Source organism: Nomia melanderi, chromosome 14 (genome assembly GCF_051020985.1).
Source record: "Nomia melanderi isolate GNS246 chromosome 14, iyNomMela1, whole genome shotgun sequence".
In the NCBI taxonomy this organism is placed as follows: Eukaryota; Metazoa; Arthropoda; class Insecta; order Hymenoptera; family Halictidae; genus Nomia; species Nomia melanderi.
In genome coordinates, this window is record NC_135012.1 from 13,631,290 (window position 1) to 13,650,584 (window position 19,295).

At 39.8% G+C, this 19,295-nt stretch overlaps 3 protein-coding genes across 10 annotated transcripts in view; 2 read left to right on the forward strand and 1 right to left on the reverse strand.

The window, feature by feature from the left end:
- Positions 1 to 4,971, forward strand: part of LOC116434359 (uncharacterized) — an 8,079-nt gene extending 3,108 nt beyond the window's left edge. Inside the window, exons 7-8 of the mRNA XM_076373870.1 lie at positions 185 to 610; positions 1,048 to 4,971. Coding sequence (XP_076229985.1) covers positions 185 to 610; positions 1,048 to 2,802 — 2,181 coding nt within the window. The 3' untranslated portion in view covers positions 2,803 to 4,971. The remainder of the gene's footprint in view (positions 1 to 184; positions 611 to 1,047) is intronic.
- A 2,884-nt stretch (positions 4,972 to 7,855) lies between these two features.
- Zyx (lipoma-preferred partner zyxin) lies at positions 7,856 to 11,765 on the reverse strand. 4 transcript variants are annotated; one of them, XM_031990103.2, is made up of 6 exons: positions 11,599 to 11,765; positions 10,752 to 10,893; positions 10,078 to 10,531; positions 9,647 to 9,984; positions 9,100 to 9,509; positions 7,856 to 9,019 (listed from the first exon to the last, which is right to left on the reverse strand). In XM_031990103.2, the coding sequence occupies exons 2-6, from the start codon at positions 10,887 to 10,889 to the stop codon at positions 8,767 to 8,769; spliced, it is 1,593 nt and encodes a 530-aa protein (XP_031845963.1). In that variant the 5' UTR covers positions 10,890 to 10,893; positions 11,599 to 11,765; the 3' UTR covers positions 7,856 to 8,766. The 4 variants fall into 4 exon arrangements, with proteins under 4 accessions (XP_031845963.1, XP_031845962.1, XP_076229987.1 ...); XM_031990102.2 differs by having other exon boundaries at positions 10,078 to 10,555; XM_076373872.1 differs by lacking the exon at positions 11,599 to 11,765 and adding an exon at positions 11,142 to 11,565 and having other exon boundaries at positions 10,078 to 10,555.
- On the forward strand, positions 10,976 to 19,169 carry Mvl (solute carrier family member malvolio). 5 transcript variants are annotated; one of them, XR_013000073.1, is made up of 15 exons: positions 11,979 to 12,155; positions 13,750 to 13,864; positions 14,597 to 14,814; positions 14,914 to 15,036; positions 15,124 to 15,350; positions 15,506 to 15,644; positions 15,745 to 15,900; positions 16,046 to 16,204; positions 16,294 to 16,344; positions 16,450 to 16,832; positions 16,902 to 17,112; positions 17,187 to 17,257; positions 18,298 to 18,433; positions 18,501 to 18,776; positions 18,876 to 19,169. XR_013000073.1 is itself a non-coding variant. In XM_031990095.2 (13 exons), the coding sequence occupies exons 1-13, from the start codon at positions 12,075 to 12,077 to the stop codon at positions 18,940 to 18,942; spliced, it is 2,001 nt and encodes a 666-aa protein (XP_031845955.2). In that variant the 5' UTR covers positions 11,982 to 12,074; the 3' UTR covers positions 18,943 to 19,169. The 5 variants fall into 5 exon arrangements, 2 of the variants coding, with proteins under 2 accessions (XP_031845959.1, XP_031845955.2); XR_004236167.2 differs by having other exon boundaries at positions 18,731 to 18,776; XR_004236168.2 differs by lacking the exon at positions 18,501 to 18,776.
- The last annotated feature ends 126 nt before the right edge of the window (positions 19,170 to 19,295 follow it).

A 19,295-nucleotide genomic window follows, 5' to 3' on the forward strand; every position in this document is an offset into this window, starting at 1 on the left:
GGGCGGGGCGTGGACGGGGCGGGTCGGGACGGACAGGCGGGGGTGGGTGGGTGAATTGAACATTTCTCGAGAAATAGATGAAACGTTGAAACGAGAAAGGTTCGTTTATATGCTTCGTTACCGAAATTACCTATACAGGCGTGTGCGAACGCGGACGATGATCGAATCCCGTCTTTCTGTGCAGTACGAGACGTATTACCCAGGGGCGGCCGCAGCTGGAACTTCTCCGTATTTGTATCCTAGCAGTAACTCGCAGAACAACGCAAGCGCCGGTAACAACAGTTCCGGTAGCGGGAATAACGGGACGGCGGGAGCAACCAGTCCACCGACGGGCCCTCCGCCAGCGCCACTCCCTTCTCTGGCTCCGCCGACAGCTACGCACTTTTACGCTCCTGCTGCACCGCCACCCCATCATCATCACCCACCGGTGCCTGCGGGTCCACCTCAGTCGCAGGTCGACCATCTTTACTATTCGTTTGCAACCGGAGCTCACCCGCCGCCGCCCCCGCACGCGGCTATGGGGTTGACCGAACAGCAGCTGTTGCTGTACCCTACGGAGAGCGCGTGTCAGCAAACGTCTTCGTCCGACGGTCAGGGTGCGCCGCAAGAGGTAAGTAACAAGGCCGACTCCTCCAACGAATCGGTTCGCTTTACCTAGTAAATTTTTGATTTTCGTTATCGTTACTTTTACCATCCGCATCGTCGTAATCATTCTCATTGTCATTGTACAGTTGTCATTCTAGAGAATTGCCATAGCCATTGCCATTGTATAATTGTGACGATCGTTGCCGTTAACGCTTCAGTTTTCGCCTTCGTTTTCGCCTTCGTTTACGCCTTCGTTTTCGCCTTCGTTTTCGCCTTCGTTTTCGCCTTCGTTTTCGCTTCTGCATACTTTGAGACGTGTTTATTTGGTTGGAATTCGAGAAACGCGTCGTTGCTCGGGAACGAAACGGATAAAAGGAGACTCGTGACGCGTGCGTGCACACTAGTATTCGTGCAAAGATCGAGACTCGTCTGAAACTATCATATCTGTGAACTGAACCGTAGGATTCTCGTTCGACGTCGAGCCACTCGGAGCAACCGCACAGCGAGACACAGGCTGGTACGGGTTCATCTGCACCTATGGTGTCCTTGATGCCCGTGAAATTTCCCGTGTCTGGTCGTTACACGAATTATCACCCGATCGCGATACACAGCGCGAACTTGTACAATTCGCAGTCGTGCTTGAACGAGACCGACGATTGCGCTGGCAATAGGATGCACTGTAGGGCGATCGTGTATCATCCGGCGACCGTTTACATTCCTCACACGCATACGACAGCTCCGTTCCACCACAACGCTTCCGGCGGTGCTAGCCTGCTGCCGACTCCGGCTGCCTCGGTGTCTCAGCAAATATTCGATTCGTCGAACAAACCAAGTTACAATTCGAGGGAGTACTCGAAGTCGGGGCCCGCGAACGGACAGCATAGCAACAGTTACTCGAAAAGTAGCCACGGGATCGCGTTGTCGTCGCATCAGGCGTCGTTCGCGAAGGCTCCGCACCTAGGTAGCTCGCAGTCGTACAAGCACGCTAACGTGGACGGAAGCTACAACAAGTACTCTTCCTCGAGCGGCATGACTTCGCGGTTCTCCGTGCAATACAATCATCGAAGAACGCCGGCTGGCGGTGGCTCGACCACGATACAACCCTCTCCGGCTTGCTACATGGCTCCGAGGTCCGACAACTACAGTCCGCAGAGGTCTGGGAACCTCGGCTTCGCGGCGAATCCTCCGCCGCCGCCTCCTCAGACCTACAACACCGGCTACTTGAACTCCTCCCAGTCGAAGGTGTTCGCCGCGTCCGCTTCCGGGCAAGGTTTCGCGAACGACTACGGGAACGCTCGTAGAAATCACTCGAACGAACAGTATTTCGACAACGCGATCAAGCCGAGCAACTATTCGACCCGTAAGAACACGACTAACGCCTACCGGACTAACGCCAACGCCAATACCGCCGTCACCGCCGCCGCCGCCGCCAACAACAACAACAACAACAACAACAACAATAGCAACAACAACAACAACAATAACAACAACGGACAGACGGCGGAGGGGAACGGTTCTTCCGGCAATCGGTCCGCCGAAAATTACAACGCGGTCGAGGATGAAACCAGCAGCAACGGTTCCCAGGGTGCTGCGCACGCCGTGCAAAATGTCGCGGAAAACAATAGTAATTCGGAGAAACCGGTCAGCCCACCGCCAGCCCCGTACTCGCCCATGACACGACCGCTTCCAACTTTGTCACCACCCACCTCCCAGGTCCAGTTTTATGCTCCGACGCAGAACCGTTATCAGCCATCCTTAGCCCCGTCCCAACATCACCACCATCAGCACCACCAGCAGCAGCATCACCAGCAACAGCAATCTAGCCAACAACAACAGCAGCAACAGCAGCAGCAGCAGCAGCAGCAGCAGCAACAACAGCAGCAGCAACAGCAGCAGCGTCGGTATACCGTCGCTCCTACTCTGTCGGCTGGCCGCAAGTCCGCCGAGAAGTATTCGAGTTCCGCTTCGACTCAAAGCAGCGCGATCCTCAGGCAGAACAAGTACAAAGTGAACGGGATCATGCAGACGGGCAACAAAGTGTCCGAGGATAGTTTGGGCGGTGCCGGAGACGCTCCTCCGGGCGTTGGAAGAATGCCCATCACACCACCGGGTACACCCAGAGGTCATCCGACTCATTCGACTCATCCTACCGCCACCGTTGTCGATCAGAATCAGTTGAGCGACGCGTGCCATCAGATGCAAGCTCTGAGCCTCTGAACGGTTCCTTCGAACGCGTTCTTACCGACGTTCGCTTTTTTTTTCTTTCCTTTCCTTTCCTTTTCTTTTCTTTTCTTTTCCTTTCTTTTCTTTTCTTTTCTTTTCTTTTCTTTTCTTTCCTTTTCTTTCCTTTTCTTTCCTTTTCTTTCCTTTCCGTTCCCTCTCTTCTGTTCTCTTTTCCTATCCCCTCTATTTCTTCCCGTTTGTTTCTTTTTCCATCGTTCTTCTTTTCATCGAAATTACGTTTATGACGGTGAATTCGCACACGATTCGTGTGTCCCTCGATTATCGGATTGTCGCATGAAAACGAGTAAACGTCAACGCTGCATAAGTATCCGTGTAAAGAGAAAATAGGATTCTTCTCTTGTGATCTCACTCTTAAATGCAAAAACAAAAGAAAAAAAAGAGAGAAAGAAATGGCAAGTATACTAGACGGTCGAACTTGTAAATTATTAATTCTTCGATAAATTATCACACGTACTAAATTGTTAAGCATTTATAAAAAAATATATCTATATATAAATACACACACATGTGTATGTATACATATATACGTACATACGTACATATATATACGTACATATATATACGTATATATACATGTATGTATACATATTTATATTTAAGGATTACTATGTTAGTTACGAGAAATGATATATAGGAAAGATAAAAATTAGTAAAGGAACGAATAAGAAGTAGAGGAGATTCAAGTTGGTTACGTTATCTCTTGCAAGAGTTGAATATTTACGAAATGAAAAACTATGGACACGTATACATGTGCACATACATATGTGATGTATACATATATATATATATATATATATATAGCATACACGCATGTATGTGCATATGTGCGTGTGCGTGCGCGTGGACGTCGAGCGTGTGTGCATGCGTGCGTGTCGTGGGCGTGGGCGTGGGCGTGTGCGTCGTGGGTATGTGTGTGTGTGACTCGATAGATACTGTAGATACGCTATATTACTTAAATCTATGTCATATGCAGTATTTGACGTTATATGCGCGATAGGCTCGGCAAAACCATGAATCTCACGAGCAAGGCTAGAGTAGGATAGACGTGGATATATAGAAGAATAAAGAGAAGAAGACGAAGACGATGAAAAAGATTCATATAAACGATATAGAGCAGAGAAAGAATAGAGAAAACCAAACAAATAACATTGTTATCGTACAAAGACGAGCGATTCGTTATGTGTTCAAAGATAAACAAACAAACAAACAAATGAAAAGAAAAGGAGGAAAAAATCTGCGAAACGGTAATAGAGAGGCAGAATATAGTTGAGTTTCGTAAAACGGTTGCTCAAGGCACTGCCACGTTTCTCATTTTTGATTTTCTACCTGAAACATGGTTACGCGACACAGTACTTATAGTTTTTTAATTAGAGTAACCGTGAACCATGGTATATATTCTCAAGCATTTCTCGAAACGGTAGCGGTCGTTAATTTGTCGTTCCACTCCCCACCTACACGCGCCTCACTCTCTTTGTTCTTTTCTCTCGGACAAATTTTCCGCGCAAAAGATTCGAAACGATCGTAAAGTAGTAGCTGTTAACGTAACGTTGAACACTGAAAGAAGCAGTAATAAACGTAGGAGAAAACACGAAAAAAAAGAAAAAACGGATGCCCTTACCCAAACGAATGCGATAAGAATAACGCAAATGCGAACAAAAAAAAAACAAGTAAAACAAGTAAAAGAAGTAAAAGAAGTAAAAGAAGTAAAAGACGTAAAAGATGTAAAAGATGTAAAAGATGTAAAAGATGTAAAAGATGTAAAAGATGTAAAAGAAGAAGACGAAGACGAAGAAGATGAAAGAAGAAGTATATGTATTAATGAATTAAACAAAAAAAAATGTGTCGGCTGTGAGCTTCCAAGCAAATAACAATAATTAAATTATTATAATATAAAAGAAGTTAAATAATATTCTACCTAATTGTTATGATGGTGAATTTCTTTTATCTATAACGAGAAATTTGTTATCTTATATCTCGCATATTGTAGCTATTATTGTCTATTTAAAAGGAGGAGAGAAAAGACGATTGAAGGAAGGGAAAAATAAGTAGGTAGACAAGAAGAAGAAGAAGAAGAAGAAGAAGAAGAAGAAGGAGAAGAAGAAGAAGAAGAAGAAGAAGAAGAAGAAGAAGAAGAAGAAGGAGAAGGAGAAGGAGAAGAAGAAGAAGAAGAAGAGTAGTTTGCGGCGAGAGAGTTTCGCGTTATCCTTCGAAACTCGCGACGCGTCGACCCGAGAGACAGAGAGAGAGAAATATTCGAGCGAGAGACGGAACGAGAACGGAAGATGTCTACCGATGTCGAAGGATAACAAGAAGAAGGGGAAGAACAAAAGTATATTAACGAGAATCGATACACACACCATAGACCACCACGATATAAAGGCCTAGAACGCGTAGATTACCCGTTGCGAGTCGTTACGAAAAAGACAAAAAAAAATAAGCAAATTGATTTATCGAAATAAGGAAAAAATGCAAGAGTGCCTTCTATTTGTTTTCGTGATTGTATTGTTGAACATTTGTTGCGTTACGTTCCAAGAGCCTCTAATGTTGTTATAAGAAAAAAAGTGTTTGAAGAATGTTGTTCCTCTATTTATTTATTGATTTACGGGCACCGCAGCCCATCACCACCCAGCGGATAACGAAGCGTGTGAAAGTATGCTGTTGGACGAGAGAAAGGATTTTCAATCCGAGAAAGGATGATTAGTTGAACCGTGATCGAAGGAAGGGAGGGGGCACACCAGAACTCTGTAATCTCCTCCCGCTCGGGCACAATGGGATAAACGTGATTAGCACTGGACAATTATGGAAAGGAGGTATCTGCGTGTACTTTAGATCGCATATTCGAGAGGCGAGTGACCCCTTTTTCTCATTGTGGTCGTTTTGCAACACGATTATTGTATTGTAACGCGGGCCGTGCGTTCATCGTTCATAGTTGAAACCAGAAGAGGACGGAAGGGAAAATCAGAGCAGCTCGTTTCGGCACCTATTTCTATGTATGATACACGGAGGATATACATATATATATCTCAGCAATATTATACACGCATACGTACGCGGACACACATACTTACACACCAAAACACACACACGAACACACACGAATACACACGAACACACACTCTCTCTATAAAGAATAGATAAATCGACGGTAAAATGTAAGGAAAGGAAAGGTACGTGTACCGAGTACGGGTATACATATATGAAATGCGAGTGCTATATGAAACGTGTATTTGAATGCGTGAATGATCGGTCGTACGAATCTGGATAGGTGGCTGTGATTATTGAGTGCAAGTTGTTACAGAAACAACACGAAAATACTATGAAAAGAAGACAGACGGTTACGTGTGTCAGACATTCGTGTGTCGTTAGTGCATAGATTCTTTTTCTCGGACGCTATATACACACGCATATTTTATACACGTCTACCACATCAATAAATATACATACCTACGTATAATGCATACATGTATACATGTATGTGCCGTGTATATGTATAACGTGTCTGCGCGCGCCTCTGTCTATGCGTGTACGTATATATTCTAAGAGTTATACATATATATACGCATACGCACAGGCGCACGCACACGACACACATACGTACGTACATAATACATAATATACAACTATACAAGAATAATTGCGCGATTCTATGTTCGGTTTGGTACTTGTTAGAACGATTCTAGACGAGAATGTGTTAGGAACGATCTCAAGATTTTATTGTGTTTATCATCCACGTACTAAATTCAACGTAGAATGGTGCTGATACGATATAAAGTATAATATGGTATGATATATGATATGATATAATAAAATATAATATAATATAACATAATATAATATAATATAATATGATATAACATAACATAACATAACATAACATAACATAACATAACATAACATAACATAACATAACATAATATGTATATATATATACATATATATATGTATATATATATACTTCGCAAAGTATAATATAAAAGGAGTCTAAGACATAGATATTAGCGGGTATCTGTAGTCGAATATAGGAATACGGTTGATGTATATTAAACACGGTGTGCAAGAGGTTTGCTTTTCTACGATTGCGGATCACTCTCGCTACGTCAAACTCACGAAAATTTTTGTTCGATTCTTTGATACACCGAGAACTATGTACCTTATTCCTCGTTGATTCCTCTTCTCGGAATCCCAAAATGCTCAGAATACTGTCGAGTAAGACACTATACGAAATGGCCTAAACAAGAAGAAAGCCGCAATAATCGAATTAAAAATATTCTTATTCTATTTGCTTCGTTCGAAACTAGACGAAACGGTGGGGCGATCTTCAATCTGAAAAAGCATACCGTCTAAACACTCCAATTGATGTATTGAACAAGAAAAAACATAAATTATACACAAAATGACACGTAGGTTGTACGACGAAAAATTATCCAAGTACTCAACGATAATAAAACAAATATATTACGTATAAAAAATGCATATATTTAAAGGAAAATTCAATTATTCGTGCATGATTATATAGATGGAAAACGACATAGGAAAGAAAAGGTATACATATAATAAAGAAAAGTGTGAATCTCTCCTGCAAATATACACACGCGCGCACACACACCACCACCACACACACACACACACACGCACACGCACACGCGCGCGCGCTCGTGTAAGGAATGCATAGCAGAAGCAGTACGCGCGCGCGTGCACACGCATACACGCAGAGAGATATATATATGTACATATATATCTCTCTCTCTCTATATACATATATATATATATATATATTATTATATTGTATTATATATAATAATATATATTATATATAAATATATTATAATAATAATAAGAAGAAAAAGAAGATGAAGAAAACTCTCATTAAAGATGTAAAATATACTATGCTCCAATATACATATACCGTATTTATGAGTTCACCTTTCTCGTTCTGATCCGCCTTCCATATTTCGTCACTTTTTTCTTCGCAACATACACGATCGAAAAAGCAGAAAGAGTATGGAATTGAAACTAACACTCTCCATCAAACAAGTAGAATACTTTATTGATTCGGTATCGTTCCTGCAATGTGTTTTACAATTATTCTCTATTATTGCATAGTTACGTAGTTTCTCGCTTGATAAGCGAATGATATAATTTAAAAGATTTGCGTCGATACATCGCCTTAATTGTACCGTAAAGCAGAAATATAAATACATAACGGATCCAATATACTAGAGAGAAAGAGAGGGGGGGGGGGGGAGAGAGAGAGAGAGAGAGAGAGAGAGAGAGAGAGAGAGAGAGAGAGAGAGAGAGAGAGAGAAAATGTATAAATGGCACAATTTCTACGTCGTGACGCGTTCGCGTACCATTTTCGTGAATGTCGTTTCACATAAAATCAAACAGTTCCCTTAAACGCTAGATATATCGAATACTTTGTTTTAGCGGTATATGCTACGTTTCCTAGAATCACATTATTCATTATTGTAACTACTAATTCATCACACTTGTCTCGGGAAAAACATCCTAAGAAGAAAAGAGTAGTACATAGAAATCTGTTCGTAATACAATCGATAGAAACATCGTCGAGTCTTCTCGACACGGCAGTGCGAAAGTGACATAATTTTCGTCTTATTAGTTAGGTAGTCTTATCGCTCTGACTTTAATATTAATGCCGCGATTTATGTTCGCCTGTTAAACAACGAATAAAAGTGTAAAATATAAAATGATTCCGATTAGAAGATTCTTTAGAATTATAAACATATAAAAAGCTAAATAGTTCTAGAAGAATATACTTATCCTCTATAATTAAGGAAACTCTTACAACTATAACTAGAGGAAAGCTGAACGACAGATCGTAATATATGGCTCGAGAAATCTCAGTAATTATCACGTATTTTTAAGATTCGCGGTTCGCGGTTCGCGGTTCACGGTTTCACGAATTCACAATCCAATTCACAATTCTGTTGTCATGTGTGACGTCAATGCTTGAACACGAGTGGCATTGCAACTTTTACACAACACGTGATCGTCCAAAGGATAACAACCACGTCCCTCAGAGTCGGAAGACAGGACCAACCCACAGTCTTCGCATTTGTAACATTGAATATGAAAACTACGATCCAGAGCCACGACCCGCACAGTCTCGTCCTGACCAGGCTCTGGCATGATTGGCAGTTTACACACGCAACAACGCGGTGCAAATTTTCTAGAACAGAAAAAATAATGATTTCCAACTCTGCCTCGATAGACGGAAAATATTCTTCGGTTCTATCGTGTATCACATACTTGTGGAAGCATTGTATACAATGTATCTGGTTCGTAGCATCCACCGTGAATGGTATACTGTCCAAACTTTGACCGCAAACCACGCACGTGAAACAAGATGGATGATACGGTTTCCCCGTAGCTCTTAATATTCTGTCGAATATAGGTCGAGTGCAGACACAGCATTTCTCCAAAGTATTCAAGTAATCCTTCTCGCAATACGGTTTGCTCTCCAAAGAGAAGAACGGCTTATCCCGCAAGTTTACTTTACAAACGTAACAACAGAAACAGTCGATATGGAAAACCTTGTGCATAGCGGAGCAACCTTTGCCTTCGACTTTATGACCGCATTGCGCGCATATTCCGTATATGTCATCGTCTTCGTCGTTATCTTCCACCCCGCGAACCAATAAGTCCATCAAATCGTCTACCTGACAACACACAACGGAAATACTTTTTATCGAAAACGGAGAAATTACCAGTGAACACGGATGAAAGAATGTCTATTCTTCCGTTGGTATTCATCAAAAACGTAATCGAGCTTCGACCGATTCGTTATCAAACATACTTCCTTGACTGGCGACACCTTCCCTTGCGGCTGAGTCGATGTAGCGGACCCGTAACCGGAATACATGGAATAATTGCAAGACAACTGAGAAGGCGGTCTAGGATTGATCGGTTCGTATATCGACTCGTACGTTGAACTCGACTGTGAGCTTGTCCCGTAAATATCGTTTGGATAATTGTCCGAAGGGAAGTCGGTCTGATAAGTGGCGCGTCTCAATTCGCTGTAACTGGACGAAACGGGACTTGGCGGAGGTGGTAGTTCTTCCGGTGGCGGAGGAAAAGAACTACCAGGTACGCAAGGAACGTATTCCGATGGTTCCGGCGGCGGTGGTAAATCGTCTGAAAATTAACCATGTAACTACCGAATCTACAATCTCTCGATCGATCGATCTTTTTTACCATTTGTCGGATGAGATTTCTCCGATTACCTACCGTGAGCAGCAGGAATATTACAATATGTGTTTTCTGGTTTCGAATTCCACTGGATATTACTGTAGATTATATCCTTCTCAGTCTTGCCTCCCGGTTTGATCTGTACATTCCCTGGAGGATCTATGTTGCTGTATACAACGTTTCTTATTGATCTGGAGTGATCCTCTGCAGGGACTTGAGGAGCGGGTAAATTTCCAACGTTCGAGTAATAATTTTTCTCTTCGTATCCGTATTTTGGTTCGAATTTCTCTTCCCCTTGATGCGCATAAAAATTATCATTATTCTGATAAAGTTTCGACGTGTCCTTTCCGTTTGTAGTAGACGACAATGAGAAATCATTTTTCTCTACATTTATGGGCGTGTACGGAGTAGGAGAGTTTGCATAAAAATTCTGTGATTTCTCGTTCGTTCCAGAATTGTCGATTACCGTAGTGTACGACGGCACCGATGCTGCCTTTATGGTGTAACTTTGCGTTACCTGAAATTAAACAAATACGATAAAATAGATTTCTGCTTTACGAAAGGTCAGTTCAGAATAGTCCCGAATACAATAAACTTTTTACCATGGGTAATGTGCCCGTGTAATAATGGGACAGACATGAAAAGCAACCATAGAATATCGTAAATCAGCGAGCAATTAATTTCTTTCTAGTACTCGTGTATAACTCACTGACCTGAGGCTGGGATTTTTTTGGCTTTGGTGGCACTGCTGGCCCAATTTTCTTGCCCGATTTTACGATCTTAATGCCATCTCCATGATTAATTTGCAAGTTTGCAATTTGTTGCTCCAAACTACCAGTAGTATTTGACATTTTTCTGAAGCGATAACACATACACGGTAATTGCGTTAGTAACTTTTATACCTTACGGTTAACGAATCCTGAAGTCTATCGTATTACGAATAATCTGTGATGTAGTAGGAAATAATATTACGCGATAAACTCTGTAAATCTTTATTGTAAGTAGTTATTCCTAGTCGAACGGTGTATCTGTCAAGTAAAAGTTTTTACCACTCGCTTATATTAGAATGGAGTTGATTCCATTGAAACAGTCTTTAAACTCACTTGGTAAGTAGACGAAATGTATTATCCTAAGAACAATGTATTCAGGAACGTTCTTTTAATGTCAATAATCGAAGAAATGTTCAACTCTTAGGGGATTGTGAAATACGTTTCGTTGGGAGATCGTGTAAGAATCGAATGGCTGACTGATAAATCCCTTATCTTGCGAGTTTAGAAATTTCTTTAGAGCGACTTTTAGACTTTGCCGTTGTCCTTTTCCACGCTCACGATATTATCCGTTCGAGCAGTAAGAAAAAAAACTAAACCGATTCACTAATTAAATTAGAAATCAGATGAATTACGGATAAACTGATAGGCAATATAGTGTACACATGTGTACCTATGCATATTTATCGCACACATACGCGCGCGCGCATCATACGTGTTCACAGTTGATGCGCACGCGCGTACGTACCGTACATAAATACATGTAAGCAGTCCTACTAAAAATTATTCTTACCCAGCTGTCACTCCAGAGAGGAATCAAGACGACTCGACGCAGTATTTAATGACTAAATCACCGATTCGACTTACGAGTGGGAAAAACCACACCCTATGACTTGTCCATATACAAGCACACTGAATCTTCATAGAAAGGAAACTCTAACGTTTTTTCACACGAATTTTCAGTGCGCATGCGTTTCAAGTATTACCACCATGAATGGGACTCTAGAATTTCGCAGCACGGATAATTGAATTCGAATGAAAATTTTCATCGATTTATATACATAAGCTATTCGCTTATTATGCAGTCGGATTAAACCACAATAAAATCAACAGAAAATTTAGCGTGGTTCCATATTACGATTTCGATAATTGCAGATCATTTAAAACGTGTGTAGTGCGACGCAACCCGAGTAAACTTTGGAATCTAATGAAATTTGTGGAAATCCGAGCGTATTCTTATTGTTAACGGAACTTGGAGCGCATCATTTCATGAGAAATTACCAGGGGAATAGAAGCAACGTGACATTTCGAATTGTTCGAAATCGACATCCAACGCGAACAAGTTGTTCGGTTCGTTGAGACGATACGGTTGAAGCATTAGCAATACGGAGGTTAGCTTTCCGCGCGATCTTCGAACGCGCGTTATCTCGAGGAAAAAATATGGTTTCGTGTAGATATCGTAGGAAAAGGCAAACCGATTTTAATCGACCCATTAACTTGTGTATTCGCGTAATCTTACGTGCCTCGACGCATTCGACGCATTCGACGCATTCGCTCGCGTGTGCACGCGAGCAAACATTTCTGCGTATCGTTGATCAAAGATCCATGACAAATAACTACATACATAACAACGCACATTAGAATACGCGAGATTGCTTTCCCAGATTGGACATTTTATTGCGTACGAATAAATGACATTACTGTCTCTCCGATGGAAAATGCCCTATTTCTCTGCCACGAACAAAACAAACGTCATCGTAATCGTTCTTTACGAGTGGCACGACAGCAAAATCGGTAATTTTCCAGAGTGTCCTCGTAAACGTCGCAATAGAAGTTGAAAGTAGATTTTTCGTAGTAAACTTGGTTTACGGGTACGCTTTTCTGTTTTTCTGCTTTTCCGTTTAAAGTGATTCGCGTTTGAAATTAGTGTCAAGGGAATGGTTCACGATGGTTCGCGACGCGTCGACTTCCTACTATCTCCTCCAAAGTATCGAAAATCGTCGATCGAATTGCAGTCACGTATACGATTATATCGATAAGGTTCGAGTTTATCCTATAACAAGAGACTTTATCTCGATGAGCATACCTCAGGGTAGCCCTGGCCCACGTCGCTAAGTTAATTGTCCCTCCCAGATCTGCAGATTAGATTAATCTTTTTTGATAATTTTAATTGGAAAACTTGGGACGTGAGAGATCCTAATCGAAAGGGAATTACTCCGGTAGCTTATCAGAAAAATCAGTACAGGGTGCGCACTCTCGTCGGGAGAATAATGCCTTCGAGGAATCTGGCTGGTACGTCCGCGTCGCGACCCTGATGTCGTTCTAAATTCTTCTCTCGCACTTTCTTCTCTTCCTTCGCTCGTTTCTTGCTACGACGTTTACACAGTTTCGTTCTAGGATTTTCCCGAATAACGTAATTTTCGTTCCGTTGAAAGTCAACAAGTCGATAGACGTATCGAGATAGATGAATTTCAAGGGTTCTCATTGACGATTATTTTCCTGGTACAGTGGAATTACCGTGGCAATGATTCACCGATAATCATGATTTACGACACGCGTAAAACAGCTGCCTCCGAATCATCGGATCCATCGCGAATCTCTATGATTTCACGGAATGGAATCGGTTTCTCGAAGTGAAATACCCTAATTATCCGGTGCGACGAACGATCGTTGCATATATTCTGCTCGTGTATCTAATCTCGTAGTCGATTAAACTCTCGATATTGGGACACGGGAACATTAACGAATTCATTCGATCAGTCTGCCGGTGGTACGCGACAACTGTTCATCTTACTAATTTACTAGTCTCCGATTCAATCGTGTAGATTCCTTTTGAACTTTCCTAAGAAAACGCTTTTCTTTTCCAACACTTTGAATTCGACCTTTCATCGCATAAACGATCGTACCGCATAGGAACTAATATACATGTTTTACTCGGTAGTAGATCTTGCAAGTACTGTGCGTGTGTACACGGGGAATCCCTGACAGTTCTCGCTCAACGTCGCGCAGTTATTATCGTACCGTGATCAAATACGTGATATTTCAACATTTACGTCCCAGTAAGTTCAAACGGTAATTCCCGCAAACTCTAACCCCTGCCGTCGCCAACGCCAACACCTCCACCATTCAATTCGATTCAATTCGATTCAATTCTATCCAATTCGATCCAATTCGATTTGATTTGATTCGATTCGATTCGATTCGTCGATTCAATTCGATTCGACTCGACTCGACTCGATTCGATTCGATTCGATTCGATTCAATTAAATTTGATTCGATTCGATTTCATTCGGTCATTACCGTCACAGAATTCGTATCGAGGGAACACGACAACTCAAACAGATTGAATAAGCTGGCAGGAATAGGATAAAAGTAGGGGCACACTCGAAACGAAAACAGATGGCGATCTTGCGCGTTTACCAGTTTATCGCGACAGTGAGCAGCGTCAGTGGTACCGACTCGGTAGTATCAGTTGGTGTGCGACCGTTGCACGGCTCGTTCGCGTATTCTTGTTACTCCCGGATTTTCTTCGCGTTGCGAACATTTTTTCTTCGATTCCCTTGAGTTGCAACGTGCCAATTTTCAATTCGATGGTGACGCAAACTTTAAATAAGATTATTAGTTTACATTTCGAAGAAGCTGTATATCCCCTGAAAACTAAATAAGGCACGTTCGTGCCTTTCGATCATCTTTCGGTTGACACGTTACGTTACTCGACCAACACCAATAAAGCTCAGTCGGTTCTTACGTTCTCCTTCTTTTCGTGTCTGGGAAACTTTAAACGTTATCAGGAACCGACGATTCGCGTTTGGACGCGTCTCGATACACCATGCAGAACAATCGCATTATCGAGCACAGCAATGATTCAACGATCACGACGGCGATGCCTCATCAGCCAACACAGGAAATGCAAAACAATGTTAAACCGACCGAAAGTACCTCTTTGGCACCCAACAGTAATCAAGCATATTTTGCCGATCAAAAAATTCATATACCGGAGACGAACGATGTAATGTATTGTAGTTTATTGGGATTAACGTTTTTAAACTTCAACAAGCAAATTTTCATCGCTACCAAGCATCGCTAATATCGAGTGAATTTTTTACAGGGTTTCTTCAGTTTGAGAAAATTATGGGCCTTTACGGGTCCTGGATTTTTAATGTCCATAGCTTATTTGGATCCAGGAAATATAGAATCCGATTTGCAGTCCGGAGTAACCGCTAAATATAAGGTATGTTTTCTAATCGTACTACCATCGCATCTAATCGAACTCTCCAACTCGGTGTTTTGTTTTTTATCAAATTTATTTTCCTTTTAGTTATTATGGGTATTGTTAAGTGCAACGATTTTAGGCCTTATTATGCAAAGGCTAAGCGCTAGGCTGGGTGTTGTAACAGGTTTACATTTAGCTGAAATGTGTTATAGGCAATACAAGAGAATACCTAGGTTAATATTATGGATAATGATAGAGGTGGCTATCATTGGTAGCGACATGCAAGAGGTCATAGGAACAGCCATTGCTCTATCGCTATTAACAAACAAAGCGTGAGCCTTTTCCTCTTAATATATTCAACGCATACTCGAATATTAATCAAATATTTTCAATCGAATATATTCTTATTTTTCTGTTTACTTTCTTTCTCATGATTGTTCTTTGGTTCGCTTATATATTTAGTTATGTACTCGTCATATCGTTTTAGGATACCTATTTGGGGTGGTGTACTCATCACTGTAATAGATACTTTTACATTTTTATTATTAGACAAATATGGTTTGAGAAAGTTAGAATTTTTTTTTGGATTTCTTATTACGATAATGGCCATTACTTTTGGTTATGAGGTAAATTATACATTATTATTATTACTAAATATTAAATATACCAATTGACGCAACAATTTCTATGCTCTCTACATCTTTGTTGTTTCAATTGTCTTCTTAGTATGTTGTTTCTGCTCCTCCACAAGGTGAAGTAATAGAAGGAATGTTTGTACCCTGGTACAAGGACTACGATAGGAACATGTTACTGCAGGCAGTAGGCATTGTTGGTGCAGTTATAATGCCGCACAATTTATATCTTCACAGCGCTCTAGTTAAGGTAAGGAAAATTCAGAAGCTACAAATACATAATGTCTGTTCTCTGAACTCTAGAAACTAGGCATGCCCGTGTTTCTCGTGCCAATCTATTAAATCTATAAAATCTATAAAATCGTTATTTCAATCTATCCAATTGTAATTTTCAGTCGAGAGATATCGATCGCAGGGAACCCAAAAAAGTAAAGGAGGCGAATATGTATTATTTCGTCGAAGCTTGCATAGCGCTGCTCGTTTCCTTTGTTATAAATGTATTTGTTGTAGCAGTTTTTGCAGATGGTCTTTATAATAAAACTAACGAAAAAGTTGTAAGTGTAGAAAATCGAACGTGAAATCCGGAATACTTGTAATTTTATAGAAATTTCATTTTCTTTCATTACATTTTATTTCATTTTAGCACGATCTATGCGAGAGTAACAACTACACTATAGGAACGGAGACATTTCCCGTGAGTAATCGTATCATCTTCTTAGTACTTCTCGTATAGTACTTCTCTGGTATATCCTATTAATCTAATATGTACAATTAATATAGCGAATTATGTAAATTGCAGAGAAATAATGACACCGTTTCGGTAGATCTTAATAAAGGTGGCATATTTCTTGGTTGTGCCTTTGGCGGTGCTGCAATGTATATTTGGGCTGTAGGTATTTTTGCGGCTGGTCAGTCTTCCACGATGACTGGCACGTACGCAGGACAATTTGCAATGGAGGGTTTCTTGAATCTTCAGTGGGCTCGATGGAAGCGAGTCCTTTTTACGCGAATGATTGCTATTGTTCCTACTTTTCTTGTAGCCTTTTTTAGCGATATAGACAATTTAACTGGAATGAACGACATTTTGAATGCTATCATGACGCTTCAGTTACCTTTTGCAACTCTACCGACTATAGCATTTACGAGTAGCTCTCAGATAATGGGGAAATTTCGAAATGGATTGTATGTAACTGTCCTTGAACTCATTCCTGCGCTAGTCGAGTGTTTCTAAAGTATACTTTTCAATTTCAGAGCAAACAAAATTATTGCGACAGCATTATCTGTAATAGTAATAACTATAAACATATATTTTGTGATAAACACGGTTCAAGAGGATTTACCTCATCATTGGGCAGTAATATTTGCTATTTCAATCTATTCCATCTTGTATCTCCTATTTTGCCTTTACTTGACAATTCATATGGCTGTTAGTATGGGTGCCACTTCTCTCGGCGATCTCTCGGTATGTATCGAGTAGCAACGATCTCTCATTGTTTATACTAATTCTTACTACTTCGTTGTTTACCTTTGTTGCAGTTTGTGAGAAAATACATTGGTAGTCCTGTAAGTACAACCCTCGGATTATCGAATCCAACTATATACGCAAGGTGAGATTTCACGCTTCTATCTTCTAGAGAAATTTATTAGCCAATTTAATTAGTCGCTTCATGTTATTTGCTACTTCCATTCCGAAATAGGTGTTCACATTCCGTACATTGGCTACTCTCTTTCATTACCTGTAAACGAGACACTTATTTTCGAGTGGAGGGAGTATTATTTTAATTCAATGTAATCTTTCATAAAAATTGCATACTTTAATTGTTTTAAATTACGATATACTTTGAAGAATGTTTATAGTCTATAGTGACTGCTTTTCAGTATTATATGCATGCGTATTATTAATTTTTGCATTCATGCTCGTATCTGTTTACTATGTCACGATTGTCATTTTATTATTCGAATTAACTGTGTGCAATGATATCGAAATGCATCGAAGGTCTTTATACGATATTGGAAGGATTAATGTGGCTCTTCTAACGCGCGCGCGTGTGTGCGCGCGCGTGCATATGTGTGCTCTTGTATATGTCAATGAGATCATGTAAAAATCTCTGGTATTTGTAAAATCTCTGGACACATTAAAAGACAATTTAATTCGTTATCATTCATATTCTTATCTTCAGCAATTCCGGAGATATTTCGATAATTCCATTTATAAATGGATATACATTGAGTTCGTTAGTTCGGAAGATCGAAAAAGAACAGTTCTTGGTTTGTGCTTATTAACACAATGTGTATACATTTTTTTTTAAATAAACATCACTGTACAGAATATAGAACAACCGGTTGCGTTGCTTTCTGTCACTTAATGTTTCACGTGGAGACAATAAATGTGGTATGTGTATGTATGCGTGGGTTTTTTGTTTTCATTCTATATTTGAATTTACTACTATTTGTTAAATGTGCAATTAATTTATGCTTGAATCATTGAATAAGGAAAATAATCTGAAATAAAAATAAATAAAGGAAATCTGGTTATCATGATGTATTGCCATGATCTATTAAATTAGCGTTTAAGCATCTAATAGATATTAAACATTAAACAAGCTGGTACGGTTCAAATGTCGAATTATTCCTTTTTCATTCATAGTTTCTTCAATGTGTCAGAAACATCATTAAGTACATAAATGAGTTTACGTTGTGAAAATATTTTAATCAAGATGCCTTCTTCTAAGTACTTAAAAACAATTACAAGATCACCTGATTTCAACATAGCCTCATACATGGTATGTACTTATCATTAAGATCATCTACTACTACTCATTTTTTATTGTTCTAAATAATATATTCTAGTGATAAAAATACACTTCATCTATGTGGTTGCAATATTCTATTGCAACATAAAGTCACAATTCTCATAAATGGAAATTGCGTTCCTTTGGAGCTCCTTCGTTATATTTATTTGTTAATTGCTGTATGTCTGTCACACGTGATTTTGATCGTCTTAATTTTTTCGATAACAATTTATTCACTCACTAACCGACGAAAATTTATATTGCATGCGCATTTTTAACCAACAAAAGGGTCGACAGCCCAATGCTAACTTGATTTTCAAAGTTTTCCGAAAAGGTAAGTTATATCACAAAATTATAACAACTAATGATCGCGTTATTTAAATGTACTATTGAAATTAATGAAAGTACATCATTAATTTACATAATATTTCAGATCAAATCCGGCATTCAATATTCAGGAAAACTGGACTGGCAGCTTTAACGCAATACCAGATTATTAATAAATAATATTACATGTACATACACAAAGCATAGGAGCTTGAGTACACAATACTCACAATTCATAATTTTTTTATGGATTTTAACATTGTACAGAGTATACAACAGTTGTATCTAAGCCTTCAATTGTGTACATAAACTTCATTTTATTCAAATCTATTTGTATATACATATATATATATATATATATATTAATTTTTAAATAAAAGAACGTGGTACAATCACGAAATATTATTTAAAAAAAATATATGTAGCCTTTTACTTGGTACCAAGAAAATTTCACTGTATCAACTTAAAACAAGTAATCTCTATAAGCATGCTGTTAATCAACAGAGATATACAAAGTCCTTGAAAG

Coding starts and splice junctions, on each gene's coding strand:
- Zyx (XM_031990102.2), bottom strand. CDS start 10,889: ATGTCAAATACTACTGGTAGTTTGGAGCAACAAATTGCAAACTTGCAA. Junction 9,985..10,077: donor TAATATTCCTGCTGCTCACG/GTAGGTAATCGG, acceptor GTTAATTTTCAG/ACGATTTACCACCGCCGCCG. Junction 9,510..9,646: donor AGGTGTCGCCAGTCAAGGAA/GTATGTTTGATA, acceptor GTGTGTTGTCAG/GTAGACGATTTGATGGACTT.
- Mvl (XM_031990095.2), top strand. CDS start 12,075: ATGAGAAATTACCAGGGGAATAGAAGCAACGTGACATTTCGAATTGTT. Junction 13,865..14,596: donor ATTTCAACATTTACGTCCCA/GTAAGTTCAAAC, acceptor AAACGTTATCAG/GAACCGACGATTCGCGTTTG. Junction 17,258..18,875: donor AATCCAACTATATACGCAAG/GTGAGATTTCAC, acceptor ATAATATTTCAG/ATCAAATCCGGCATTCAATA.